This window comes from Syzygium oleosum, unplaced genomic scaffold (assembly GCF_021117445.2).
Source record: "Syzygium oleosum isolate NSW1041296 unplaced genomic scaffold, Sole_v2.1 Sole_v2.09, whole genome shotgun sequence".
In the NCBI taxonomy this organism is placed as follows: domain Eukaryota; kingdom Viridiplantae; phylum Streptophyta; class Magnoliopsida; order Myrtales; family Myrtaceae; genus Syzygium; species Syzygium oleosum.
In genome coordinates, this window is record NW_026607493.1 from 11,198,489 (window position 1) to 11,226,275 (window position 27,787).

The 27,787-nt window shown below is 42.2% G+C and overlaps 4 protein-coding genes across 10 annotated transcripts; 2 read left to right on the forward strand and 2 right to left on the reverse strand.

The window, feature by feature from the left end:
• Positions 1-1,031: 1,031 nt before the first annotated feature.
• On the reverse strand, positions 1,032-2,843 carry LOC115692906 (uncharacterized). The gene has a single exon (XM_030619885.2). It carries the CDS (start codon positions 2,482-2,484, stop codon positions 1,474-1,476), a length of 1,011 nt encoding a protein of 336 aa, XP_030475745.1. The 5' UTR covers positions 2,485-2,843; the 3' UTR covers positions 1,032-1,473.
• Positions 2,844-7,238: 4,395 nt separating this feature from the next.
• On the forward strand, positions 7,239-10,193 carry LOC115690695 (uncharacterized). 3 transcript variants are annotated; one of them, XR_008817135.1, is made up of 3 exons: positions 7,239-8,256; positions 8,593-9,004; positions 9,599-10,193. XR_008817135.1 is itself a non-coding variant. In XM_030617143.2 (2 exons), the coding sequence occupies exons 1-2, from the start codon at positions 7,609-7,611 to the stop codon at positions 8,680-8,682; spliced, it is 738 nt and encodes a 245-aa protein (XP_030473003.1). In that variant the 5' UTR covers positions 7,239-7,608; the 3' UTR covers positions 8,683-9,229. The 3 variants fall into 3 exon arrangements, 1 of the variants encoding a protein (XP_030473003.1); XR_008817136.1 differs by lacking the exon at positions 9,599-10,193 and adding an exon at positions 9,212-9,260; XM_030617143.2 differs by lacking the exon at positions 9,599-10,193 and having other exon boundaries at positions 8,593-9,229.
• An 868-nt stretch (positions 10,194-11,061) lies between these two features.
• Positions 11,062-15,022, forward strand: LOC115693874 (NEP1-interacting protein-like 2). Of its 3 annotated transcripts, none has more exons than XM_056314892.1 (5): positions 11,062-11,497; positions 12,034-12,212; positions 12,640-12,723; positions 13,260-13,418; positions 14,421-15,022. In XM_056314892.1, the coding sequence occupies exons 1-5, from the start codon at positions 11,284-11,286 to the stop codon at positions 14,442-14,444; spliced, it is 660 nt and encodes a 219-aa protein (XP_056170867.1). In that variant the 5' UTR covers positions 11,062-11,283; the 3' UTR covers positions 14,445-15,022. The 3 variants fall into 3 exon arrangements, with proteins under 3 accessions (XP_056170867.1, XP_030476806.1, XP_030476803.1); XM_030620943.2 differs by lacking the exon at positions 14,421-15,022 and adding an exon at positions 13,510-14,112 and having other exon boundaries at positions 11,067-11,497; XM_030620946.2 differs by lacking the exons at positions 12,640-12,723; positions 14,421-15,022 and adding an exon at positions 13,510-14,112 and having other exon boundaries at positions 11,066-11,497.
• Positions 14,846-18,935, reverse strand: LOC115693890 (ribulose-phosphate 3-epimerase, chloroplastic-like). Of its 3 annotated transcripts, XM_056314888.1 has the most exons (10): positions 18,408-18,931; positions 17,735-17,849; positions 17,372-17,512; positions 17,228-17,284; positions 16,929-17,007; positions 16,308-16,417; positions 16,144-16,200; positions 15,706-15,775; positions 15,495-15,597; positions 14,846-15,161 (listed from the first exon to the last, which is right to left on the reverse strand). In XM_056314888.1, exons 1-9 carry the CDS (start codon positions 18,524-18,526, stop codon positions 15,548-15,550), a joined length of 798 nt encoding a protein of 265 aa, XP_056170863.1. In that variant the 5' UTR covers positions 18,527-18,931; the 3' UTR covers positions 14,846-15,161; positions 15,495-15,547. The 3 variants fall into 3 exon arrangements, with proteins under 3 accessions (XP_056170863.1, XP_056170865.1, XP_056170864.1); XM_056314890.1 differs by lacking the exon at positions 17,372-17,512 and having other exon boundaries at positions 18,408-18,935; XM_056314889.1 differs by lacking the exon at positions 16,144-16,200 and having other exon boundaries at positions 18,408-18,921.
• Positions 18,936-27,787: the final 8,852 nt, after the last annotated feature.

Consider the following 27,787-nt stretch of genomic DNA (forward strand, 5'->3'; position numbering starts at 1 on the left):
GTAGTTCACTAAGCCAACGAAATTCTTATACATTGATTAGCCAATGTATGGAGTGCAACATGATAGTTATGCGAGAGGGAACGGTTTGCTTTTGGGTACTGTATTGCATTTCATCCATTCACTTTGTGCTGTTATATGCAGGTTTAACTTTTTTTATCAATTATAACCTTAAAAAAAAAAAGGGCTGGCTCTTTTATTACCTACTTGGACTTTAGTAATTTTTCTTGGTCACGGTCAAGCTGAACAGCTTGGTAACAACTACAAGGTAGGTAAGAGACGGAGAATACGAGACACTAGGTATACATGTATTTCTTATTTAATGGATAGTATATTGTAGTTATATATAATATCATTCAGTTGAATATATGTTTCTCATACAGCACAACAATCAATTTTCCCCTGGCCAATGCGTGTCTTTCTTGTTTGTATTTTGCTGTTGTTTTAGCCGGAATCGTCTGTTTAAGCTGTTGCTAAATGCCGGTTTTGATCAGTGCGAGGTATTGATGTCGTGTTCCATCATCGTTTACGAGGAAACTCATCGATCCCACTTTGCATGTCTTTTAACGGTTAACATTCCATAAGCAATTCACCTACAGGAATTTTCCATGGACACATTTAGATAATTAGATTTAGAAATGGGTGGTGGTTTGCTCTTGAGAACAGATTGGTAACTGTAGCTTTTCTGAAATGAGACTGAAGAGTTCAAATCAAACTACATGCGAGTATTTGCTTCATTTTGAAAACTTAAAAGGTTACGATTTGAGTTGGTTCTCATTTGAAATGTCTATGTATATATATTTGATATGGTTTGAGGAATTCTCATAATCCTATGGAACTGATCCTTGAAAATTGCTTGATTTTGCAAAATAGACGTCCTTCTTATTGCCTTTTCTTGTCCCTTTAGAGCATGATTGGTGGTTGAGTGGAGCTTGCATAACAACTCCCATAATTTTGTTTCTCAAATGGCCACACCTTACAGGCTTGTTTTCTTGTCAATAGCTAGTAAAAATTGGAGCAAGTCTTAACCCAACAAAGAAAAAACTGAATTCTTTGTGCATTTATGATTTTGGTCAATTGTTAATCAAAGTGCTGCTTGGTGTTCACTCAATTACAAACCCAGCAAGACCAAACGTCCAAGACACATTCCTGAGAAGTAGCAACCCTATTTCTCCAAGGTAATAGCCATGTCAGACATAGGCGAAACAACGTGAAATGTAGCTAAAGAATCTCTGCTTCTGGTGGCTCCTCCACATGTAGATCTCTCTGGTTTAAGCCCTAGGCTTCCTATGCAGGGTACAAGTTGGATCTTTTCATGTCTTGATGATCCTGACTGTTTGCCTGATTTCTCTCTTCTAGCAACAAAAAAAAAAAAAAAGCATGTCTCTCAGGCCCTATATGTTTATTCTTCTGATTTACGTATATCGCGTGTCGGCGGAAATGTACAAGCAAGAAGGAAATTCCCTCTCTGGCCCCTCAAAACTCCGACTTCAGCAACTGTCCTGACTCTGAACTCTTCAGGTTCTCGGGAGTTTTGATGTCGCCGTTGTCGAAGTCTCCGATTTTAATCCGGAAGTAGCATTGATCTTCGCTGCGTGGGATGATGGAACTCTTCTTGCAGCTTTTGAAGAAAATGCAGGTGAGGACTGTGTCGAGAACGATGAGTATCGAATATAAATAGGCAATGAACCACCCCTCCATGGCCACTGGAAATATTGGCCCGTTCTTCACGCCGTAAGCCCTCATGACCCGGAATTGAAACAATGCTTCCGTGCCGGCCAGGGCCAAATTCACAGGCACTGCCAGGGAAAGAGAAGTTGAAGTCGATCCCCTGATCAAGGCGCACGCCTTTAGAATCGCAACGAATCCGCCAGTTCTCTCCATACCTGATAAGACCAGTGCCAAGTTGCATATCACCAGAGCATGCGCTAAGATGATGGAGTAGAGGACCGCGCCGGCTGCCGAGAGCAGGAGGGTGTAATTCGAGGAACCGGGCTGAGCTCCGCCGAGGCAGTTGAACGAGAAGAAGAGGAGGAAGAAGGCGGTCGAGTTGGCGGAGAGGATCACGAGACAGTTGCAGACGTAAGTGGCGAGGAGCGGCTTGTAAATCGATAGGAATGACGAGAGCGAGGACGGGACGGATGGCGTCGTGCCGGCGAGGGACCGAATCACGGAGGACTTGGCGATGAGGAGGAAGGAGAGGGCGAAAGGGAGGGCGAGGAACGAAGAGGACAGTGTTTGCGAGAGCTTGAAGTTAAGCAGGGCAAAGAATTCAGAGGAAGGCGGGAATCCAGCCGCGTCGAAGAGGGCTCGGAGGCGGGAGTGTATCGTCAGGGCGAGAGGCGACGAGGCGGGAACGAGGGCTTGCGAGAGGAGGATGGAGACCGAGAAGGGCAGGGCAAGCAGTGCAGATGTAGAGGTGAAGTAGTGGTAGTTTTGAAGGAAAGTGTGGATCGATCTTCTCAAGATCTTCCTTGCTGAGGCCATTGGCGTTCTTCTTCCTGTTGCCTCTTCCAGGGAGGAGTTAGGACAGAGGCGTCAAATGAAATGGGTGGTGGTGTGGTGTGCGTTTCAAGGCGTTTAAGAGAGCCCTGCAAGGCTTTTCATGCTTCCTCCTCTTTTCAAGTAATTTTGCCTCTCTCTCTCTCTCTCTCTTCTGTGGTTGTGTAGTATGTGTTAATGGTGGGTGATTAGGTTGGTGCATTGGAGGAATAGATAGGCCAACAACTGGGAACTAACGAAAGCCGCAAGAGTAGGAGTTTTTTGGGGGGATTGTAAGTAACAAGGTGACTTCCTTGGACTCATTGAGGTTTATGTCTTTGAGATCTCCTCTACAAAATCCCTTTTATAAGTTGTCCCCCCCAAAAAATCTATAAAATATAAAAAAAAAAAATGAGGCAGGCATTCAAAATTGCATCCTGTTTTTCCCATGGGGTCGGTTCGGATCGGATCGGATCGGATCGGGTCATGTATACCCAACTTTTGAGTAGAAGGTGTCAATAGAACATGGCTTTCCCTTTCAAAGTTATTCTTTTAGAGGCGGCTGTTTCTTGTAGGGCATCTCTTCTTCTGTTCTTCTCTCCAAGCCGTTTATTTTCTTTTCACGACGTTGCTTGTACACACTATCCTCGTGTTCAGCATACAGCAAGACATGAGGGAAGCCTGAATTCCCATTTTATCTCCATTTTCTAATCGACCCACTTTGTTGTTCTCATCAAGAAAACGAGCCTAAAATAGCAAGAACGCGACGTTCATGCTACGATGCAAATTATCGATCGGGGAGAGTTTAGATAACATCATTAAACAAGCAGGCCCTAGGAACTAATGGATTCATATGCGGAAACGTTTGGCTATGGAGTAATTTGCAATTAAAAGAGAAAAAAAAAAGTCGTGGCCTTCTTTGCAAGGCGAGGGTGATGTGATGGGTACGCAATGCAAAAGTGGGTGGAGGGTCCATCCATGGCTCTGAACTGTTTTTGCAAGCTCTTGTGGGGAGTGATGGATACTTAGCCTTCAAGAATAATAGAAGATGAAGGGAAATGGAACGAATGGAATACGCAGATGAGGATGGCGTAGACCCATCCGATTTTGGCTTTGCTTCTTCTTCAATCAAGCATTGTGACGAAATAGCGAAACAGAAAAATAGACGACGACGGCGCCGCCGACAACTACAATAGTAGAAATGAAGAAAAGGGGGGGAAATCAGCTTGTTTTGTAATGGTTTTATTTGGTAGGAAAATAGATGGGTTAACAAGAAGGGGGTACCCAAAAAAAAAAAAAACAAAGGGGCACAAGAACTGTTGACCCAACTGGTATTTATGAATTTTAGCCCAAAAAAAAAAACCGGTATTTATGACGTGGCATTTCCAGTTTTGCAAAAATCCGATGATGTTTTTTTAATTATTTTGTTAATTTTGTGGGTAGGAAGGAGTAGAATGGAAAGCTACATTGCTTCCATGGATGGTCAATTTGTATTCTTTCCATAGCCGACTAAACCTGTCGATGCATTTGGATTTGGTGACCTTTCTAACTTCAAAAGGGTTGAACTTTGAACCTAAACAGACGAAAGCTCACAGAATAATATTGCGGAAGCCTCTTAGAGGCGCCTTTGAAGTGACGACAATACTTACTTTTTGGAACTCCAAAGTTAAGCGTGCTCGGTGGGAGCAGTCCCAAATTGGGTAACGTCCTGGAAAGGTGCCTATCTGTACGCCAAAGGACAAAACCGTGAGACTTGGTATCAGACGGTATTGGGTCGTCAAGCCCAACTCCGCAACACACTTCCTTTAAATTGGGTCTCATTTCCCCCCGCCCCCTCTTTTGGACTTGTTATGCTCGGAAGCACATCTCACTAATCCATCTACATTTCCTTTTTGAAACGAAATTATCCTTTACCAACCCCAGAAACAAAACAAACGAAAAAGAAATTAAGCAAGTTGTTTTTCTGTCTACGTGAGTAGTGCCACCAGACAACAAAAATTCTTTATTTTGAAACATGTGGGAGATCAAACGGACTTAATGATTTGTGTATTTGTCGTGAATGCGGTTTTTTTGCAAAATAAGTGAAGATATTTGGAAAGAAAAAAAAATCAAATTCCTTTAAGAATAAAAAGAGGTATTAGTTGTTTTATATAACAGTATAGATTATTATAAATAAGTGTTTAAATAACCCCATTAAATTTCGATTGTTTTTTAAAGTATGTTTTTTCACTTTTAATCAATTCAAGTTCTTTCTCACCGCGATATAAAAAAATAAAATTATATTCCTTTAAAAGAGTTTTGGGCGGTCCAAATGAAATGAAATTCAAGCCAAGCAGAGCAGACTCCTTGTTGTGAAAAGTACAAGTGTCTCGATCGACTTTCATAATAAAAATTTCAATTCAAAATAAGAAATTCTTCCTTATTAATTGGAGGAAAAGGTCGAGACCCACCATTTATTAAGACGAAAACAATTGTAGCACCCACATTTGAAAAAAAGAAATAAAAAAAAAACAAAGACATTCCAATGAAGCAACTATAAACCCCAACATACTGTATAAATTTCTACTTTGTGCATTTGTGGAAAAAGAGATTTCAATATTTAAAGAACTCTTTCTAAAAGAAAACCGTCGTAGCATAAATCAGACTCGAAATTTCACATAAAAACATGTGAGAAATGAACGGAATATAAACATGTGAGAGATGAACGGAATTACTACTTTGCCCATCTCGTGAACGGGGGCTTTTGCAAAATAAGTGAAGACGTTTGGAAAAGAAAAGGAGAAGAAGATCAAAATATAAGGTTTCGTTTGTTTCGCGAAAAAAGAGCAGTTTGAAAAATAATTTTCTAAAAATGATCGCTTGCATCGCTCGAAATAATTAGCCAAAAAAAATATTTTCATTGTCTATAACAATCTATATCTAAATATTTTCGTACACAGTGAAAAAAATATTCGTCCATTGATTTTTATAAGTGATATAAATGATCATTTATGAGAAAAATATTTTTTTAAATCATTCATTTTTCATGAAACAAACGGAGTCCTAAATGTTTACATGACCCCATTAAATTTTCAACTTTGAACCCCCTAAATTTAAGTCGCTTAATTAATCATAACTTGCATGCTAATTTAAGATAAGCTCATGCTACACCAACAAAGAGGCAAAAAATATCAAATTTCAGTTGGCGGGTTGCCTTCATCAATGAATATTAGTTAGGTCGTGCCTTCACCATGGAACCGACACATTCATTTCCTTCATTTTCGGATGAAATTATATCTACTGAGTTTTCAATTTTTTTTATTATTTTTGGTCTGGCTACTGAATTTGCTTGACCGGAAGATATTACTTTCTCGAAAGTTTTGGGCAGTCAAAGGGAAAATAAAATTCAAGTCAAACAAGGCTCCTCCTTATGGAAAATTGTCTAAAAAGTCCTAAACCTATTGCACTTTTACCAATTCAGTTTTAAACCTTTCAAATTTACCAATTGAGTCTTAAACATTTTCACTTTTTACCAATTGAGTCCATCCGGTCAATTTTGGCTGCCTGGAGCTGGCGTGGACGCTGGCCATTCAGCCACCGTAGACGTGGCAATTTTTAAATATTTTTTCCTTTTTTTTTTTTGGCCTTCTTCCCTCTGGCTGGTCCGGCGACCGGCGAGGTCGACCTCGCCGGCCTCTGGCAAAGCTCGCCCTCGCCGGCCACTAGCGAGGGCAACCCTCGTCAACCCCTAGCTGGGCGAGGTCAGCCTTGCCTTGGCTGGACGAGGCTCGACCTCGCCCAAATCTAGTGAGGCCAACCTCCCCGTCGCTTGGGTCGGGACGGCGAGGTTGAGCGAGGTTTGACCTCGCCTAGCCAGGGGCCGGCAAGGCTCGCCCTCGCCAGTGGCCGGCGGGGGCGAGCTTCACTAGAGGCCGACGAGGTCGACCTTGCCGGCCATTCCCTCTGGCCGGTCGGGGAAGAAGGCCAGAAAAAAAAAAAGGAAAAAAATAAAAACATATTTAAAAATTCAAAAAAATTATTAAAAAATATTAAAAATTGCCACGTCAGCTCAAAACGGCCAAAATTGGCCGAATGAACTCAATTGGCAAACTTAAAAAGTTTAGGACTGAATTGGCAAAAGTGCAATAAGTTTAAGACTTTTTAGATAATTTTCCCCCTTATGGAAAAGTAAGAGTTCATTGATTAGCCGCTCAAAATCGAAAATTCAAGTCAAAATGAGAGTCTCCCTCATTAATAGGAGGAAAGAGGTCGAATTGCACAATTTAGGGAAAATGACATAAATGGTTCATGAACTTCGACCCAATGTACAGTGTAGTCCATGAACTTATAATTTATTCAATGTGGTCCCTGAATTGCAGGCGAATATGCAATGTGGTTCCTGAACATTTAATCTATTTAATATGGTCCCTAGACTTTTGGTACATGTGCAACTTAGTCCCTGAATCAATGTTGTCCCTGAACTTGAATTAATTCATATAGTTCCGGACTAAGTTGAACAAGTACCAAAAATTTAGGGAGCACATTGAACAAATTAAAAGTTCATGGACCATATTGTAAATTTGGCTAAAGTTCATGGATACATTGAACAAAATAAAAGTTCAAAGATCACATTGTATATTGTACTAAAGTTCATGGACCACTTGTATAATTATCCCGGCATATTATTAAGACGAAAGCGACCGTGACACCCAAACGAAAAGCCAAGACAATCCCAGTGAAGCAAGCTTGCGCTTCTCGCTTTAGTAGCCATTGAGGACGGGCCGATGTGGCAAATGCAACGGAATCGGGCCACTGTTTATAGGCCTAGGCCCGTTTGGAAAGCCCAATACAGCTCCCCGTCAGGCCCAACCCCCAAAAGGGCACGTGCTCGAACCGATCCCATTTTAGCGACGGCAATCTAGGATCTCTGCCCCGAGCCTCGTGGACGATGATTGGTCGTTTCATTACCAGAAAAACGACCGGCGGAACGATTCCGGTCGCGCAGCACTACCTCGCTCTCTGACTCTGTCCCTTCGAAGCTCTCCATCATCATCTCGCAATCGCGAGTAGAAGATTCTCTCGCCCCCTTTTCGCAATTCCCAGGGGGTTCTTTTTCTTCCGGCGGGAGTTCTTGGTTCGGTTTGGCGAGAGATGTTTGGACCAGATGGGGGTCCGTCGGAGCCGCGGCAGGTTCTTGATTCCGCGAGCTCGTGCTGCTCTTCGGAGCCCCACGCGGGTCGTTCCAGACCGTGGTCGATGGTCGTCATCCGAGAGCCTGCCGTCGACGGCGACCCAGATGGCAAAGGCGGGTTCTTGAGCGTGTTTCCTCCGAGCAACCATGAGAATCTGCACGTCCCCTCCGGACCCTGTGGAGAAGAGCGAAGCCCATCTCCTGTTTTGCCTCCCTCCGCCGATTCACTATCCTCCCCTTCGCAATTCTTCACTTCGTCGTCGTCGTCGTCGTCGTCCTCTTCTTCTCCTTCTTCGTGTTCGTCGTCCGACGTTGATGAGGAGCTCCGAGAGGAGCCGCGGCCGCCGTCGGATCCGGCGGCCCAGGTCCGAGAACCGGGTCGAGCCGCGGGCTTGCTGGGATTCGGGTTTAGAGTGTTGGGTTCGAAGGTTCGTGGTGCTGTGAGCTCCTTCTTTGGCCGTAGCTCAGCGAGGGGAGGATTGGTTTGGTTGTCTGTTGCTTCGGCGGCGGTGGTGCTGTGGTGGGTGTACGCGCGATTTCGTTTGCTGCGCCTGAGGCACAGAGAGAGGGTGGATGGTTTGATGCGCGTGGTTAAAGAGCGAGACGAGGTTAGTTTGGTTACATGTAAAGTGTTTGTTGAAATACCCATTAGGGAATCTGGCTATAAATGCTGGTATGGTTTGGATCAGTGTGGGCCAAGCGTCGAATTGTGACCTGTTTACCTTTGTATCGCCCAAATTCTATTCCTCCCCCAAGACATTATTATGTTAAGTGAAGCAACTCGACTGCATAGTTTGATGGGACTTCTCCAAAAGTCGAGTAATTTTTTGAATTCGCATGCCCGATTTTGAGTGATTAGCTGGGTATATTCAGTCCTTGCCATTTTATGGTGTTATGATATTTTGGAAATTTGGATTTAACTCTCATTGAACTCTCATTTGCAGAAAATCGCCCATCTCCTACATCAAATTGCTCAAATGAATGAGGTGTTGCTGTCGCGGCACAAAGTTTTGAGTTCCAAATTGCCCGGATGAGTATGAATCGGGACCTATGGACACCATTGTGGAGTATGCATCTTTTATAATCAACATTCTTTTGTCTCAAGCAGGGCCAAACTTGCTGAATTTAGTTGCTTCTCGCCTCCAAGCCCTCAGAACTGGATGATAATTGCAGTAGTGCTTCCCTTTACAAGATTGTGACTCCAAGCCCTCCGAACTGGATGATGATTGCAGTAGTGCTTCCCTTTACAAGATTGTGACACCAGAGGTTTAGAAGAACATCGAGAAGGGATCGCGGATTTAGGCTTTGGATAAGATGTCTAGTCTTTGGAGCCTCGCAATGGGTACACGTGCTTGGGTTGGTGTAACCATATCTCTTGTACTTTGTCTCAAATCAGTTTGAAGGCCATCTTTCTGTTGAATATATTTTTACAAGGCTTAATATTTCGATTAGTCTAATACGATTATTTGCTAAACCAAGTATCCTTGTGCAGTCTAATGAATCATCGCCAGAGTTCTACTTGTATTGACTCATTTATGTCGTTTCTTCTTGTCCTACGAACAGCTTTTGCCTCTTTCTGAATCCTGTCTATCAAACCCTTGTTCGGATGTGATTGTCAGTTCCGATGCGCCACCTGGTGTTAGTTTGCCAATGCCCTGATTGTGTGATCTCTATGAGTCATACTTGATGAATGCGTGCAATGTCGCATGATGAGCACTGGGGAGGAATGTAGAGCCGAAACCAAGAGATTCAAAATTCTGGTGGTCACGTCGTATCTCTGTTGCAGAGCCGAGCTTCTAAAAGGAGTTTGAAGTAGGTGCTTGTAGCTTGCATGGAGATGATGTTGAGCTTGGTATAGAAGTTAGAAGTAGAATTTGTGCCTCGGAATCTGACTGTGTGAGCGACTGCTGCTGCTGCTGTTATTTATTTCTTTTTTTCTTTTTGGTGTAGGGTCTACGCTGCTCAAGGCATGCGGCTTGAAAAGGTTTCTATTAAAGAACCAACACGGTTTTTCCACTACCTTGCAATGCAAAAATGTGGAAGAAAACTTTGTGGTAGGTAAGATGTCGCATTCGTTTTGCTGCTTCCATAAGAAAAGGGGGGGAAAGAAAGGCACTTCAATGGAGAATCGGATGGGTCATCTGTATTTTAAGGACTCTCTCTCCTTTGCTGAACAAAGTGGTCCCTCATTTAATCCTTTTTACCTAAATGAGCCCACGAGACAGAAATGTGTGGTTTATTGAAAGTCCATGAAGCCACCAACAAACATTGATCCCCAGTGAAGAGAACGACAACACTGTTTCATTAATCGCGTGTGACTTCGCACGAAAAAAAGTCGAATTAATTGCGCGTCCTGCAGAGGTGCTGCTCGATCAAGACTTAAAGATTTTGTTAACGAGTGCCGATCTTGTCTAATTAGAAATTGGCGATCTTGTAAGCATTGAGTGTTTGTACCAGTTAAAAAGTGACATATCGAAAATTACAAGCTTGTCGGCATGATGGCTATATCTGTTATCTAACAAAGTCCTTGTCAATCCCAGGAAAGATGTCGACTTTCCAATTTGGTCCCCAATCCTAACAAGTGATTAACGATATTTCTTCACTGGAATCCTAGGGCGCGTTTGGCAACCGGCCAAACAGTAACTATTTCTATTTTTTTGTTCTCAGAATCAGTTTTGGAACAGAAATTCGTTTGGTAAATTTTTTGTTGCTGGGCACAAAATTGCAAAAATTTGTTCGCAAAATCAGTTTTGGAATAGAATCAAGAAGAATCAGAAATGGAAAAGAAATTTTTTTTTTCTTCTTCTTCCTGACCGATCGCCTGCCTCTGGCCATCGCCCACAGGCCAGGGCCAGCGAGGGCGTTGCGGTGCTCACCGGCGAGGGCAAGGGCTAGACCCTCGCTGCATGGGCGAGGATCGCCCTCACCAGATCCATCGTGGGTGACCCTCGTCGAATTTGGCAAGGGCGGTTGTGGCCGGCGAGGGCCGCGACGCCTTCGCTGGCCCTGGCCTGTGGCCGATTGCCGGCGTCGGCGACTTGGTCATGGCTAAGGAAGTGGAAGAAGAAGAAAAAAAATAAAAATGAAAAGAAAGAAATATTAAAAAATTCAAAATATTATTAATAAAAAGAAATCTTGTATAGTTATCAAACGCATTTATGTTCTTTTTCTATTTCAAGAGTAGAAATTTTGAATAATTACCAAACATTTTTAAATGCTTAGAAATTATTTCCGATCACGAAATAAAAAAAAATTATTTCTAAACAGAAATTATTTTCGAAAACAGAATAGTTTTCAAATACACCCCTAGTGTTTCTTCTCTCTTCGACCGTTTACTTTTTGGAAGAACTTTAACCGACTTCATCTTCACGTCTCTTTCAATTCTGTATTGGTCGGCAACTACCATTTCTAGTTTCTACTTGGGCCCTGCCTCTCGTCTCTCTCTCTCTCTCTCTCTCTCTCTCTCTGTGCATCAAAGAAATGGTTTCGCCCTCTCGCAGTGCTTGGCCTGAACCCATCACTCCATTTCCACGACAGGATGGGGCTTAAAGTTCTCAACTTTGGCGATCCCTTGTGCTAAAAGATCACTTTTTTTTGTGTCCTTTTTTTCACTTTCCTAAGCTCGTCTAGATTCCATGGAGATGGGCTTTCGCTGCACCTGTTCCCGCTACCGAGCGGGCTCGGCGGCCTGCAGCTTCTGCGGCGGCTCCCCACCGCCGTCGCCGGAGGGGGAGCCGCACGACTGGCCCGCTGTGGGGAGATTGTTCGGAGGGGCCTGGGGTTTCCGGCGTGTGCTCCGGTTGGCTATCGTCGCGCTGTTTGGCGCTCTCGTCGGGCTTTTCGCTCTCGGTGAGAAGATGATGATTTTTTTTGGCCTGTTTCTTTTCTTTGACTGTAGTCTGGCGAGCAAGATTCGTTGGAATTTGGGTGTTTAGTTCAGTTGCTTAGTGAGGGATCATAGCATGCATTCCTGGTCTCGGCGTGGATGGTCTGTGTTGGAACGGAGTGAGGCAGACTTGGTGTAGTGTTCACTGGACTAAAGTACTGCTTGTTTACGATGCGAAATCTTTACGCGATGTGGTTCTTGGTTCAAATTGAGCTCATGATGTCTTCTCTAGACTTGTTGATGGCCGCAGCTTTGAGTTATTTTTCTGACGTACTTTGAATCTTTGATTACCATGCCCTTGCTCATGCTGATGTCGCTAGAACTGAAACTGCTCGAGCTTTCTGCTTCTCAGCTATTTGCCCATCTCTGCCAGTGAACTTTTAAGGGCCAGCATGTTCTTTGTGCCTCTCGAATGACTTCAACCCTGAATCTTGTGATAGGAAGGGGAAAAGAAAGAAAACTTTGATGATGGCTTGACATGCTTGTATTCGACTTTTAGGTGGAGTTCTAATGGGAGCAGTTGCGGGTGCTTTAGCTGGTCGAGCATCTAATCGTGGTCTTCTACGAGGAGCGCTATTAGGAGCCATCGCTGGAGCGGTATTGTCATTGGAATTTTTGGAAGCGTCCTGTGCCTATTGGTGTCAAGAGCAAACGGGTGTACGTGGCACGTCGTCTATGGTTAGTTTGATAAAATCAGCATCCTTATCGAATCTCTCTGGTCATGCTTTGTAAATTTTCCCCAGTCATAGTCGGATTCCTGTCTGTTTTTTTTTCTTGTTTGGGTTACATAGCCCGCATTCTTTGCTCACCAGCATGCTGTTCTAGTCATCTTGGTACTGCATTATGTTTAATTTAGTACATTGGGAATATAACTGTGCCTCCGAAGAAAGAGCAGCAGTCAATTAAGATGTGCAACAGTGATTGTCTTATCTTGAAGCTTAGCACGCGTGCTGCAAAAAGCTGCTTAGTTTTGAAAGAACATACTCTTCACCATGAACATCTTTTTACCTACTCTCTCCAGAGCTGAAAGATGCATTAAGTCTTTTGGTTGGTAGCCTTCTCTTGCATAACTAGTTAGATCAACTGCACTACCTTTTGAGTCCAGGCTGACTTCATAGAGGAGCTACTCCGTGGGAGGTTTGTAGAGGATCAATTTGAACCGGCAATGCTAACTCCTTACCATTGGCAGGTCTTCCCTCTCCTTTCCACTGTGTAGCAAGAATTGCCGCATATTATATGCATCTGAATAATCACGACTTATGAACACATGCCCACATAATCGAATGGCTTGTATTTTTTCTTTTTAATATTTAAACCTTTTTAGCTGGGGTCAGTTGTACAAGTAAATTTTGGGTAAACTTACAGGCAAAACCTTTCTTAAGTTGCAGCTGCATAGCACTAGTTCTTAGGAACGATGGGCAGTAATTCTGATGTAACTATCATGGCTAAGTTATTGGAATATTTATCGAGGTAATTAGGTTTATTGACAACACTTCATAAGAAAACCACATACTGTTTGTTTGCCATCTCATAACGTTGGAAGAAAGGATTTGCAACAGTTGTTTCGTATTGTTAAAGTGATTTAGTGCCTATTGTTTAGGCTATAAAAGTTACAGTTCAGATTTTGCGACCCCATTCCATTCTTAGATGAAAGCCTTATTCCTACTGATGTCTGGGGAGCTTGTGGCTTAACTAATGCATATGGTGTTTTGTTGGAGCGAGCAGGTGGATGATGATAGTAGGAGGTTCATTGAAATTCGTGATGTATATGATGAGTTAGTATCCAGAGGATTGTCACAAGATGCTCTGAAGAGACTGCCATCTCAGGTCATCATGGAAGACATGAAGACAATGCAGAGCATTTGCTGTGCAATATGTTTGCAGGTTAGTTTCTCATAAGATGTATATGTTACAGTTGATCATTGCTCACATGGTCACTATTTAATGCGCGGTTATTGCTCGTGTCTTACCATAGAATATCGAAGTCGGAGAAACTGTAAGGAGCTTACCCCATTGCCACCACATGTTTCACTTGACATGTGTTGACAAGTGGCTTGTTAGGTGTGGTTCCTGCCCTGTTTGTAGACAGCATGTCAAGTGTAAAGCTCCTCGCATCTTGTAGAGGATAAAATTTGGATCGGCCGACATAGCTTTAACACATTCCCTGCTTACTGTGCTGTAATTGAGGCGCTTGTGGAGGACTGAGGCCTTTGCTGTGGTGAAGCTGGTGGTTTTCGTGAGCGCTCTTATGCAGCACTGCCCTTTGGTCCTGTGCTATGGCTGTTCCATCATGGCAGTTTTTGCGTAATGGATGAATTTCTAGGACAGATATTACATTTCTAGCATAGTAACTGTATATCGCTCCATCTCTTTGTAGAGACTATAGAGAAGTCACAAGGACGTGTTCCGTAGGCTTTGTAGATAGGAATACATCGAGAATCTGTAGCTCTTTAGTTAGCCTGAGGAGATCAGTCACAAAGCTAGAACCAAATTTGTAATGAAAGTGTTGTGCTTTAATGTTTGTTGCAATGGCTGGATTACATGACAAATATGCATTAAGAAATTGGTATTACGTTGATGATCCTTGATATGATTAACAAGTGATTTTACTAGCTATCCCAATGTGTAGCTTCACAGAATTTTGCAGAAGTATATAATGCTACTGTGTTCTGGTGGAGTAAGGAAGGCTTATATAACATGCTCATTAAATTCAATTCAAGTTGTCGTTGCACAACATTATCTTACCATACTTTAAAGGAAATTCGGCAACAGAATCAGTAACAAAGCCAGGAATACAACTATTCCCTCATAAAACTTTCATACTGCAAATTCTTATGACGGAAGAGAAGGAATGAGACAGAAACTGAAATTCTTATTAATATGAAGTTCAACAGGGTGGAAACCGCCTAAAAATGGTGCCTTTAAGCTGAATGTCAACGGATCTTTCATCGAGGGTGAACCAGACGGAGTGATTGCTGGCATACTTTGAGATTCAAGAGGGATTGTTGTCGCCGGGTTTGCGAAATTGACCCTCTCTGCAATGGCTGAAGAAGCGGAAGCCCTAGCTCTAAAGGAAGGTTTCTCTCTCCTAGTGTCGTACTTTACTCTGAACGAAGAAGCTGATCTGAAGGTAGAGATCAAAAGTGATAGCTTATCAGTATGTGGGTTTATAGCAGGCACTTATCCAAGCCCATGGTGCATCCGGGCTGTTATAGAGGATTGCAAAAAGAGTTTGGCCCAATTTAAAAGCACTTCGTTCGTCCACTATCCGCGAAAAGTAAATCATGTGGCGGATTGGATCGCCAAAGCCCTTTGTAGAAATGCCCTCCTCTCTAATTGGATTACTAAACCTCCCCAACCCCTTCGGGATCTTTTATGTTTCGATATTGAACATCTTTGTTTTGATTATGGCACTTAATGAATGAAGTACTTTTTTGACCAAAAAAAAAAAAACCAGGGGATATGCATATCGCTATTGTCGTGATGAACCACAACAGAAGATTTTATCTGGTGTTGCACTTGGCTTTCGCTACTTCTTGTCCAAGAGCAATTCCAGATATGACTTCAATTTGATTGATGAACTGATGCTACTAGCTGCCCATGAGCTGCAAAATTTCTGCCGTGTTCCTGCAAAATCAGTACGTAGAAGATATTAAAGTTAGAATGACCCACGTTAATAAAACAGAGAACTGTCTAAACGGAGTGAAAGTACAATCAAGATCAATGTAAGGTAGATTGCATTGAATTCCTGAGCTGGGCATGACTATAGCAGATTGAGATGGGGAAACAAAACAGATAGGAGATTCAGAATGTCCATTTAGTTATATCAATGAAAGAAAGCGAATCCCAGGCAATCATGCATTAAGTACTTTCTCTTAGAAGATACCGACGTTAAACAGTTTCAGAGATCCTTCCTCATGAGAGTGAGTGGGCAAATAGATGAGATGGAATGTAGCATACACTAGCTAAATGCTTCGGTTCCATAATCTGCTTTAGATCTCAAGAATGTCTCTTCAGACGGCAACAGCTACAGGCCTCTTGCTGGTTTTGATCCCTCTAATAGCTGTAATAGATTCATTTCAAACCATCAGATTAGTCGAAGTAGTTGAAGCAAAAACACTGGCAAACAAACAAACAAATTTCCATTGAGGAAGAGGTCCGAGGTTCCAACCTTCAGCATAATCTTTAGCTCCAAAGACAGCTGAACTGGCTACGATAGCATTAGCTCCTGCTTCAATAACCTACCAGCCAAGAGAGCAAATATGTATTGAGTTTGCAAAGTTTATTCAAGGGAAAACAAGAAAGAGGCAGCCTGTAAAATCATGCAGTGGTCGTCTGAATATATCATTCTCACATATAAGATTAGGAGACACTTGGTTAAGAAACTATTGTACTAACCTGACTACTTTCCTTATCAAACACTCACTATCTAAATATCCAACATAAAATTAGGGAATGGACTAATTACATTACAATTTTGAACGCTAAATCGCGGACCATTGACATGGTTATCCTTAATATGTTTCAGGCAATGGCCCTTGTCACAGAGTATTCGAATGAAAACTCAATATAGTACATCATGAAAAGGATCGAAGTTCAATAGGAGCACCTTATATGCATTTGATGGGCCAACACCACCATCTACTTCTATCCAGGGATTAACACCCTATTAGAGAGCATAGGTCAAGATATCATCAACTTGGCATTGCATCCCGACCAAATGACAATCAATTGATAAAAGCTTACAAAAAGAACTGTGACCCTGTGCGATACCTTCTCTAGGCAGAGTCTCCTCAAGTCGGAGATTTTCTTTACTTGGCTCTCAATAAAACTCTGCCCACCAAAGCCAGGGTTCACCGACATGATCAAGACTAGGTCAACGACTGTTTCACAGAGAGATGTGCCTCGTCAAGTTAGACTTTGCAATCTTCCGGGCAGAGTTCAATGTTTCTGTCAGTGTTATACTCTAGAATATGAACATAATAGAAAGCAATCTGTCATCTCAAGTTATCATTGTCTACACATAAGTCCTTCGAAGCTAAATTACCGCATGAAACATGTCCTTTAGATTTTTCAAATGAAACTGTTGCATTAGGATGGCGCTTAACTTGTCTATATAACTTTATGCAGCTTCTCATATTATCCAGTGGTCTTTAGCAATCACAATTTCAATAACAAGAATTTTCTTAATCCCACCTAAGGCTTCTCATGTTGACTACACAAATTCTGTTTGGTTTCATTTGGAAATCACAAAAGTGAAGAAAGGATCTGGACATGCATCAAAAGCTGATAATCATGATCTCTTGAGACAAAGCAACTACTTTGAATTTTCACATCCAGATATCAAGGCAAAGGAAAACAATAAAGAAGAGAAAAAGTAAGCAGTAAACTCACCATCAAGGACAGAGTCTACAGCGCTCAGTGGTGTGGCAGGGTTTAGAACAACTCCAGCTTTTGCGCCTAGACTTTTTATCTGAATTATCAAAAAAGGAGCTCAGAGAGGAGATTGGGACTAGAGAGCGCCAATGAAATTTTATGGACACCATTTATGCAGATTACTTGAAACATGACTTTTCTTTTGATCAGATCAATTACATCTGCACGAAATGCGCTAAACATGATAAGATGAAGTTCTCACTTGATTAAGTGTGATGCAAATGTATGGTGGCTGATTGCTCACAATGGACACTGACTATGTCCGCTCCAGCCTTGATGAAATCCGGTACTCGCTGTTCAGGTTCTACGATCATCTGCAAGAATGATCTTATTAGAATTCACTTCCTATTCCCGTTTTTGTTTCGATTTTGGAAAAGTTCCCAACCAATTAGGGAGGATACCAAATGCACATCTAGAGGAAGATCTGTCACGGGGCGCAAGGCATCTACCACAAGAGGTCCAATGGTAATATTCGGAACAAAAAGACCATCCATGTCATCGACATGGATCCAGTCACAACCCGCCACGTCCACTGCTTTTACCTAGACAATACACGGGTCCAAACAGCGTCACACGAAAAGATAGAATCACACCACCTCAGTAAGTCAAAGAAATTTCCTAGTCCTAAAAAAGGCCAGAAAGACAATATTTTAGCCGCCAAAATAGGAAAATATATCATGCTATCTTCACTCATATGCAGTAGCCTATCGCTCTAACCCAGTAATGGAAGTGTCTGCTATAAGAACTCAAGATAAAAGGAGAACCTGTTCTCCCAGTTTGGCGAAATTTGCTGAGAGGATCGATGGAGAGACAATGATGTCGCTTTTTGAGAATTTATCCACTCGTGCAGTCGCCTTCACGACAGTTTGGATCCTTCTTCTACATATACAACACAGAGTGGCAAAAGACATTAGCCAATGAAAAGCATGAATGAAGCCCCCAAAAGCACACAACCTTTAAAAACCTGAAGCCCCAAGAATGTGGAAAGCGTCTATATATATCTGTGGCTTCATTTCAGCGATAATGTTAAATCAAACTCCAGAAAGAAAATGATAGTGATGATGGCACATCAACAACCTCGACACAAGTCACTAGCCAATGCCAATCTCCGTTACCATATTGCGAAATTAGTCAAAATCCCATTCCATTGGTTATCAGAAAGAAACAAAGCCAAAGCAATCACAAATTATCATCAAATTCCCACCGAAATGTGAAGAAAGTTGCGGTATTTTGAGATTTCAGCTTAAAACGAACGAGCAAAAAGGAGGAGCGAGTATTCTTGAACGTGTAATTCGCGCTTGAACAGTCCTTAAGAAAGTCAAAGCCAAGAATAATTCCATTTGGCAGATTATACATGGGTCTTGATTCTTGATTCTGCCCCAGAAAGAATGAACCTCCATTTCTTGATAACTAAGACTAGAGAGAACAGCTCAGTACCTTGTGAAGGTGAGCGAACTGGGTTGATAAAGAGATGGACTTTGAAGCTTGAGACCCCCACCATTCACGCTGGCCCGGGACTGAAGCGTCGTCGAAGAACACAACGAAGAACACGACATCTCTCTCTCGATGGTCTACGATGCTTCAACGGTCGGGTGGTTGGAGAAAGTTTCGACCTTTCCCTCTCTCTTCCTTCTCTCTCCCGCGTCTTCACCGTCCGTTCAGACAAGGGAGGGGAAGTGGCAGACACGTCGAACGGAATTTAGCGAAGATCTTGTTGTCTCGACACGTGTCGGATTCGATGATGGGTGGTGGTCGTTTGCTTTATCTGAACCCGGTTGGCCCTTGGCGTCCTTGCTGACTCCGAAAGTCAATTTCTTGCCCTTGAAAAGGTTTTGCATCCTTGGAATATCCAACAAAATAACATTTTGTTCTGTACATAAGGAGAAAATATTGGGTGCCCTCATATTCCACAGTGGCAAAAAATGAGTGTCTCTCCGTGCGACACGTGTCGAGAGAGCTCCACCTAGTCAGACTCCAATTTGAAATTAAAGTGCCTCTCTCTCATCTCACAGCACTCTCGCGCCCCCAACCTCTCTCTCTCTCTCCTCTCGGATCTGCTCAGAACTTGCGCTCCCTCCGACACCGCCTCCAACGCCGACACCGATGCCCTAGCCTCTCCCTCCGATACCGCCTCCGATGCCGACGCCGACGCTGACGCCCTAGCCTCCGCCTCGACGCTCCGCGTGCCACAAGCCCTGAAGAAGCGAGGGCGAAAGGCGAAGCCGTAGCCAAAGGAGAAGCTCCACCACCACCAGCCGCAGCTGTCGGCGGTGACCAAGGAGAAGAGGTCACAGCAGCAACACACGGTCGACAAGAAGTACGCCTGGTGGAAGTCCCTCATCCCCATCCTCTACAACTGGCTGGCCAACCACAACCTCTTCTGGCCTACTCTCTCTTGCCGGTACTTCAAAGGCCTCCTGTTTCTCTGTTCACTATTTCGATTAGAGCCGGTGGAAATCTAGGGTTGTTTTTGCTAGGTTGTGCTCGGGTAAAGTGGCGTGGGTGTTGAATTTTTTGGAGGTTTAAAGGATTGTGAGTGCGGCGTTCATAGGTCTGGGTAGATGTTGGGTTGAATGAGGGTTTTAGGGTTTTTGGCACGCATGACCTTCTCTATTATGCCGGTTTGAGACCGCATTTTGGTTTCGTGCAAGTTTGGTGCTTGTGGATTTATAGGGTTTAAATATTCTCTTTATCCTGTGACGTTTGGTTCGGAGGAGTACATAAATGCTGGTTTTCATCTCTGCTTTTGGATGATGGTATTTGATTGTTGAGCTATGCTGAATGTCGATAAATTCCTCTGGATTAGTCAGAGCATTATGATTAGTAAGGACATTTTTAGGATTCCTCTAGTATTTCATTTGATCCAATCGTATTTTTGTTTCCATAGACCTTCCTCCTCCTATGTCTTTTTGGCGTGTTGTCATGCTATCTCAAGGCAATATATACAAAGTTAGACGATGATGTTTCACACACGTAATTTTTTGGGCCATATTCTCTTTCTTTACGTCCCATTGAGGGTCTCTCTCTCTCTCTCTCTCTCTCTCTCTCTCTCTCTCTCTCTCTCTCTCTCTCTCTCTCTCTCTCTCTCTCTCTCTCTCTCTCTGTGGGGCGTGCGCTCTCTGCTGGTGGTGCACAGAACACTCATTCAACAGTAACAATAACAATCCAAGCATTATCCCGACATGGACTTAATTGTTGATTATGTATGTTGGAATGAACTCCATTACAGGTCCAGTATGAGTTTGCTTTATCCACAAAGTAGTTCAGTAATTAGGACAAGTTCATTACTGAGATAGGAGTTGTCTCTTGTATCCTAGAGTGCAACTTCCATTTGTTCAATGCATCAAATAACTTTGTCAATTTTGATCGATCGTGTCCTGCTCCTCTGATTTTGGGTTAAACTATATATGTCCTAATGTTTCTTTTCATTTGCTCTGGCATTTTGAGATAAAGTATCTGTTGACACCTAAATTTTGCCCAAATCATTTAGGGTTTTATCGCATAAAAAAATTTTAGGATTTAATTTTTAAACCACTAAACAAAAATATTTTCATTGAATTACATGACATGTAGACATTAGGCACATTTGCATTAATAAGGCCTATTAGGGCACAAAATTTTTTTTTTTTTTTAAAAAAGATTTCCGGGCCGGGTTTGTCGGCCCATTCTTTTTTCCCTCTTCTTTTCATTTTTACGCGGCCCATTTTTGTTTTACTCTTCTCCTCTTTTCTTTTTTTTCCACGCGGGCCGGCCCTCTTTCCCTCAGCCCGGCTCACGTCTGTTCATCTCCCTCCTCCCCAGTCAACGTTTCAGAATGTACAGGGGAGGAACAGTGCAGAACGCCACAGAAAAGAACGCAGAAGCCAGAGGGGCGTGGGGCATGCCGGTGCGATCCTCGGGTCGGGCGTAGGCCGGCCACGGCAGCTGACAGTGGCAGGGGGCCATGCGCGCTTGCTGGCCGGCTCCGCGCCACTGGCCATCCTTAAAGCCGGGGGAGAAAGAGAGAACCGGAGAGGAACGGGAAAAAAAAAACGGAGAGGAAAAGGGGAGGATCGAGGGGTAGTGAAGAGAGCGTTCCGACCCCCTTGACCGGCAAGGAGGGGCCGGACAAATCTCTTCCCCCTCTCCGCCGTGCACTGTGAGTTTGCGAAAACCAGAGTCGGACCCTTCTTCTTTGGCGTGGTTCGACCTCCTCGCACAGGGAGACACCAAGAGAGTGGGAGGATGGTACCCGAAGGAAGAAAGTTTGGCTCGTTTGCCGGCCATCAACCCGAGTCGTCGTCGGTACCATCAAGTTCTCAGTCGCCGCACTTCATCTCGGTCGGAGACGAACCAGGTGGGTTTAGTTTCAGCTCCCCTGTTTTGCTTCCTCCTCCCTGCCTCTCGAGTGCCGGGCTCACCGAGCTCATTCGGTGCTTGCCCGACACCACAGAACGAGGAAAATGGTTCCATACTTCCCCAAATGATGTTATTGAACGTTTTTTAATGAGAAATAAGCTCTGAATTCCACAAAAATCGACTTAGAAGCCCTTAGTTTTAAGCGCACCCCACCTGTTTGTTTAAATGCCCCAACGAACCTCTTTGAGCTTAGGGCGCCGAATTTGATCTTGCATTTTTGGGTCGTTTTTGTGTAAACCGAGACATGTTTGTTGTTAAATACGGCTGTTTGGATCTTCATACATCATGTTTAAGCCCTATATTGCTTCGAATCTCGACCTAAAGCTCTCAATGAACCACGCCTGCCATATGCTCGATGAAATGCCTGAATGAAGTTTCTATTCTTTTTGCAAAAGCGACGCCCTAAAGCTTTGTTATATGCTTGGTCGGTTCCATTGTAGTTACTGACTTCAAAATTTCTTTGTTTTCCATGTGATTTTGTGGGGTATTAATGTTGTCCGAGTCGACTGCGTATAAATGTTCCCTCGCTGGAGACATTTCCAACACCAACGAAGCACACGGTTTGGCACGCCTCAGTTAGACCATTCTTCCTCATTTTTATATGATTATGTTGTTTTGTTCGCTGGCTTGGTCGCGTGGGTCTGGGGGGAGTGTTTTTTGGGTCGGAATAGGTGACCGACGATCAAGAAAATGCCGGTCAGTAGCTGGCCGACGGTGACTTGGAGTCAGTCGATCGACCGGAGGTGATTCGGCCGTAGTCTAGAATCTGGGGGAAGCTTGCCTCGGAAGGTGGCGTGGTCTCGTTGAGGTTCTTGGGATGGAGGCGTTCGCAGTGACGGTCCCAGCATGAAGACGCCTGGGAAGGAATTCTGGGCAGAGGGCACACGAAGGGCATGAAGAAGAGAGAAAAAAAAATAGAAAAAGAAAAAGAAACAAAAAAAATGAGAAAAGAAAAGGAAAAGAGAGAAAAAGAAAAAAATAAAAAATAGAATATGAAATCAAATTTTGAAAACTCGGGCGGGTCGGTAACCCGGGTCGGGCAGCCGGGTCGGATTGGGTCGGGAGACCCGGTCCGATTTTCTTTATTAATATAAATATTGGAAAATTCAAAAAATTCAAAAAAATATTAAAATATTAAAAATTCCAAAAAAAAATTCGAAAATGTTTAAAAATCCCAAAAAAATTAATTAAATTAAAAATATTAAAAAAATTAAAAAATTCAGAAAATTCAAAAAAATTAAAAATTTCAGAAAAATTCGGAAAAATTAAAAAAAAATCAGAAAATTAGGAAATGTTTAGAAATCAGTTTTGGGCTTAATTTCACTAGATTTTAGGTTAAAAAACTCAAAAAAAATGAAAATGAAAAATGAGAAAAATCCTCTAAAAAAATTCTCAAAAATCGGATAAGCCATTAGGGCTTTACCTTAGGGCTTTTGATTGCATTTTCTTTTTTTAGAGACGATGCTAGGTCGCTGGTTGTTTATTCTCTTCATGATTATCTGGTTGCGCACTTTTAATACATTGATTGTTATTTTCTATTTTTAGAACGGTTATGTGGAATCTTAACTTTTTCGATAAGCTGCCCGGTACGTTAGTTTGCGAACATTCAAGTTTAGGTACTGAAAGGGCACTAGTTAGATCGCTAGTGTAATCAAGTCTCCGAACTTTAGAATCTCTGATTTTCGCGTGTATCGAGACGACACTCCCGCGTCTCGATCAGGGTTTCTAGCCGACCCTTGATCATAGCTAGTGGCGACTCCAATCAAATGTGTAAATTAAAAAAATTCTCGTTGCGTGAGGTATGAGGCTTGAGAGTGCCTCGGTCATTGGATTACTGAACCATTTGGTTCACCATTCAAACGAATCAATCGTTGTTCATATCCATCGACAAATACCTCTTGGCCTAAACCCGATCGGGACGGGTAGGTCACGACAGCATCAACATTCCTATGCCAGTTTGAGAGTTCATCCTATTAATGTTTTAGGATTTCAATCCTTGAAGTTCAAAAATGGCAAAATGTCTTATCATTCAAGATCTTGGAGAATAATTCAAATGGGTAGAATATCATGCGAATATGAATCACTAAATTTGCCGTACTTAAACATAACTCTATGTCTTATCACTTGCAACGGACTTGCTGTACTCAGATGTAACTCTATGTCCACCTTCATATAATTCGGTTGAAGTCTTATTACTTTTGAATGGTTCATGCACTTTCGTGCGTATCTTTTTCTTCTTAACAAATGATTTCGGTAATCTAATCTAGATCTAAAGATATGAAGAGCATTAAAAAAGAAGGCGAGATTAGCCCACAATGGACACAGATATGTTGAAAGTCAACCATTAATGAAAGCTAAAGTACCTTGGGATAAAACTTTCAAAGCGAAAAAAACTAGGAAGAACAGCACTCCAATCTCCATTTAAGCTCTTCTGTATAGTTCATCATATCAGTATTTTGGTGCTGTGATGCTCCCATGAGGTGCTAAAACTAGGTTGAGATTGAAATCGAGTTTCATGTGAACTATATCGTGGTTTTAAATTTTTAGTGCCTAAATTGCTGATGCTTGATGCCTGGCTAATGTCTATTGTTTACTGTATGCTTATTCTCTAGTTTATAGAGTGAGATTGACATGAAGACTGTGTGAACTCAATCAAAGCTGACACAATCCGCCTAGAAAGTTACCGAATTTTGTCTGTTTTGGCTATCTTTTCTAATAATGAACTCCACATTATAGTTTTGTGAGCATATACATGAGTATGGACATCCGTAACAATTTATATATATATATATATATATCTATTTCTCGTTAAGTAGTGTCATTACTAAACTTAAACCTGCTGGAATTATCTTTGAAACTTGCTGGTCGGGACTGATTTGGTGTCATTTTAATCCCAATTTGGTCTCAATTTGGGTGCAAATTTATCGGATGGCTGAATCAGAGGTAATTTTGTCATGCACATTATGTGAAATATCTTTTGCTTTCTTAAGAAACAGATGAAATGTTATTTTGCATGTAAAAGTACTATGTTGATAACTTTTTGTTCTTTCGGTTGCTGCAAGAAATTTCCCATCTTGCACATGTAACACGTGATATAGAAAAAGATTATGAATTTTCTGTAGGAATGGTTTTTTCAAATGAACTCGAAGCATATCATAAGTATATGGCCTATGCAATCGGTAAAGGATTTGGGGTGAGGAAGGGTAATATGTTTAAAAATAGCAAACGAGAATGAACCCGACAGACTTTTGTGTGCAATTGTGAGGGGCATTCTCTTAACTCTTTTGATCAAGAAAAGAAATATAAGAGGTATGAAGTTAGATGTGGCTATCTTGCTCGTATCAAATTAAGGTTGACAATGGTGTCTATGAAGTCATTGAGTATATTTATGCATATAATCAGGCATTTATTCCGGATGATCAAAAGCATTTGATTAGATGTAGAAGAATCATGTTTGAAACTTGTAAGGGTGTATTAATTGATATGATTAAAGCCGGCATTGGGGGACTACAGCATATAAGTTTCTAGCAAATGAAGCAGAAGGAAGCAAAAACTTGGATTTCAATCTGCATGATTGTCGAAATTATTTGCAGACGAAAAGAGCTGATGGTATAAGGGGGGGGGGGGGGGGAGATTGTCAAAGTGTTCTAAATCATTTTCATTTCATGCAAATGCAAAATCCAATGTTTTCATACGCTGTACAGGTTGATCAAGATGGTAGAATGACAAATTTATTTTGGAGAGATAGCATGTCGAAATTTGATTACGACTGTTTTGGTGATGTGCTAGTGTTTGATACCACATATCGTACCAACAAATATAATATGATATGTGCACCATTTGTCGGGATTAATTACCATTGGAAGAATGTTCTGTTCGATTGTGCATTTTTGTTGAACGAGACTGCAAAAACATTTATTTGGTTGTTTGAGGCTTTTTTGAAATCTATGGGAAATAAGGCTTCAAAAACCATGTTCACTGATCAAGACTAAGCCATGGCAAAAGCCATTAGAATGGTGTTTTCGAATATACAACATCGTTTGTGCAATTGGCACATCGGGAAAAATGCTAACCAAAACATCCTGCATCTTTATCATAAGCCGGGTTTTAAGGATACATATTTCTTAGCGCTTATGTATAAATGTACATCGGAGGAAGAATTTGAATCTACTTGGAGGAAGAATTTGAAATAAAATTTTGAAGCATGTAGCTGTGAAGGCATGCTTGCTCGTGCGCGCGCACGCAAGCTTGTGCTTACATATAACACCCAACAAAATTATATGCTCGTGTATAACACCTAAGAATGAAATACCATCAATGACTAATCAACCCAATCATCCTCAAAATGAAATACCAGAGGAATCCTAAAAATGTCCTGACTAATCATAATTCTCTGACTAATCCAGAGGAATTTATCGGCATTCAGCATAGCTCAACAATCAAATACCATCACCCAAAGGAATCCGAAAAAGCAGAGTAGGATCTAAAACTATGATCTTGCGACGACCAAACACTGGAGCCTAACACAAAATCAAAATGACGATAAACGATTGTTATTCAACCATTTCCTTTGGTTTAAGCATTTTTTCGAATAGATGGTGAGCAAGCATACCTCCTCGGAATATTTCAGATTGAACACGATTTATGTACCATAAAGAAAACAAAGCAAAGAGTTAATAACCTAACCTGTGTGGTCTTTCCGCATCCAGTCTCACCAGATATAAGAATTACCTGCTTTGTATACAGAACAAGCAATAAGTCCAAGGATGAATTAAAGATTCTAGTCAAGCATATGTCCAGAAAAGTCTTTGAATGACAGCATTGGAAATCAACATACTAAAAACAAATGCATATGTTCTATAAGAATAACCTATAAGATATTAAGCATATGGTAAAAATTATGAGCTCATGTATAACACCTAAGAAAGAAATACCATCAATGACTAATCAACCCAACCATCCTCAAAATGAAATATTAGAGGAATCCTAAAAATGTCCTGACTAATCATAATTCTCTGACTAATCCAGAGGAATTTATCGACATTCAGCATAGCTCAACAATCAAATACCATCACCCAAAAGCAGAGATGAAAACCAGCATTTCTGTACTCCTCCGAACCAAACCTCATAGGATAAAGAGAATATTTAAACCCTACAAATCCACAGGCACCAAACTTGCACGAAACCAAAATGCGGTCTCAGACCGGCATAAGAGAGAAGGTCGTGCGTGCCAAAAACCCTAATTCAACCCAACATCTACCTAGGCCTGTGAACACCGCACTCGCAATCCTTTAAACCTCCAAAAAATTCAACACCCACGCCACTTTACCCAAGCACAACCTAGCAAAAACAACCCTGGATTTCCACTGATGCCAATCGAAACAATGAACAGAGAAACAGGAGGCCTTTGAAGTACCGGCAAGAGAGAGAAGGTTAGAGGAGGTTGTGGTTGGCCAGCCAGTTGTAGAGGACGAGGACGAGGACGAGGACGAGGACGAGGGAATTCCACCGGGCGTACTTCTCGTCGACTGTGTGCTGCTGCTGCGACCTCTTCTCCTTGGCCACCGTCGACGACGATGACGAAGACTTGGCCGCCGCTGCCGGCTACGGCTGCTGGTGGTGGACCTCCTCCTTTGGCTACGGCTTCGCCTTCCACCCTCGCTTCTTCGGGGCTTGCAGCATGTAGAGCGTCAAGGCGAAGGCGGAGGCGTCGGTGTCGGCGTCGGCGTCGAAGTCAGAGCCATCGGCGTCGGAGGCAGTGTCGGAGGAGTCGGAGGGAGCGCAAGTTCTAAGCAGATCCGGGAAGAGAGAGAGAGAGGTTGGGGGCGCGAGAGTGCTGAGAGATGAGAGAGTGGCGCTTTATTTTCAAAATTGGAGTCTGACTGGGTGGGGCCCCCTTGACACGTGTCGCATGGAGAGGCACTCGTTTTTTGCCACCGTGGAATCCGAGGGGCATCCAATATTTTCTAGTACATAAGCTGTAATAATACTAACATCCTTTGTTATCTTTATCGTCAATATTATTGCTATTACACAAAGAGATAATCGAAAATGAGACCTCATATTTTGAAGGTGTAAACTTTCAGCCGTTTTATCATTGATTCATATACATCTTAACTTTGGCTGTTACCTTTCATCATTTTATGTACATGTCAATGATCACTTCTGCACGTAATTTATAAATTATATTAAAAAGATTCGAGGTACTTTACAATCTCGCTTATCAATCTATCCTATGTTACCCTTGTCGTTGGGGTAAAAAATGTAGACCCAACAACTTCCGTCGGAAGCCTCGAGCCTTGATTTTTTTTATTTATACGATTAACTATCTCATAAGTTTAACAGTCCATCCAAAATGCTATCAAAGCGATATCGAACATCCAAAATGCTTTTTATTATGTAAGTTTTCAACCGTTTTA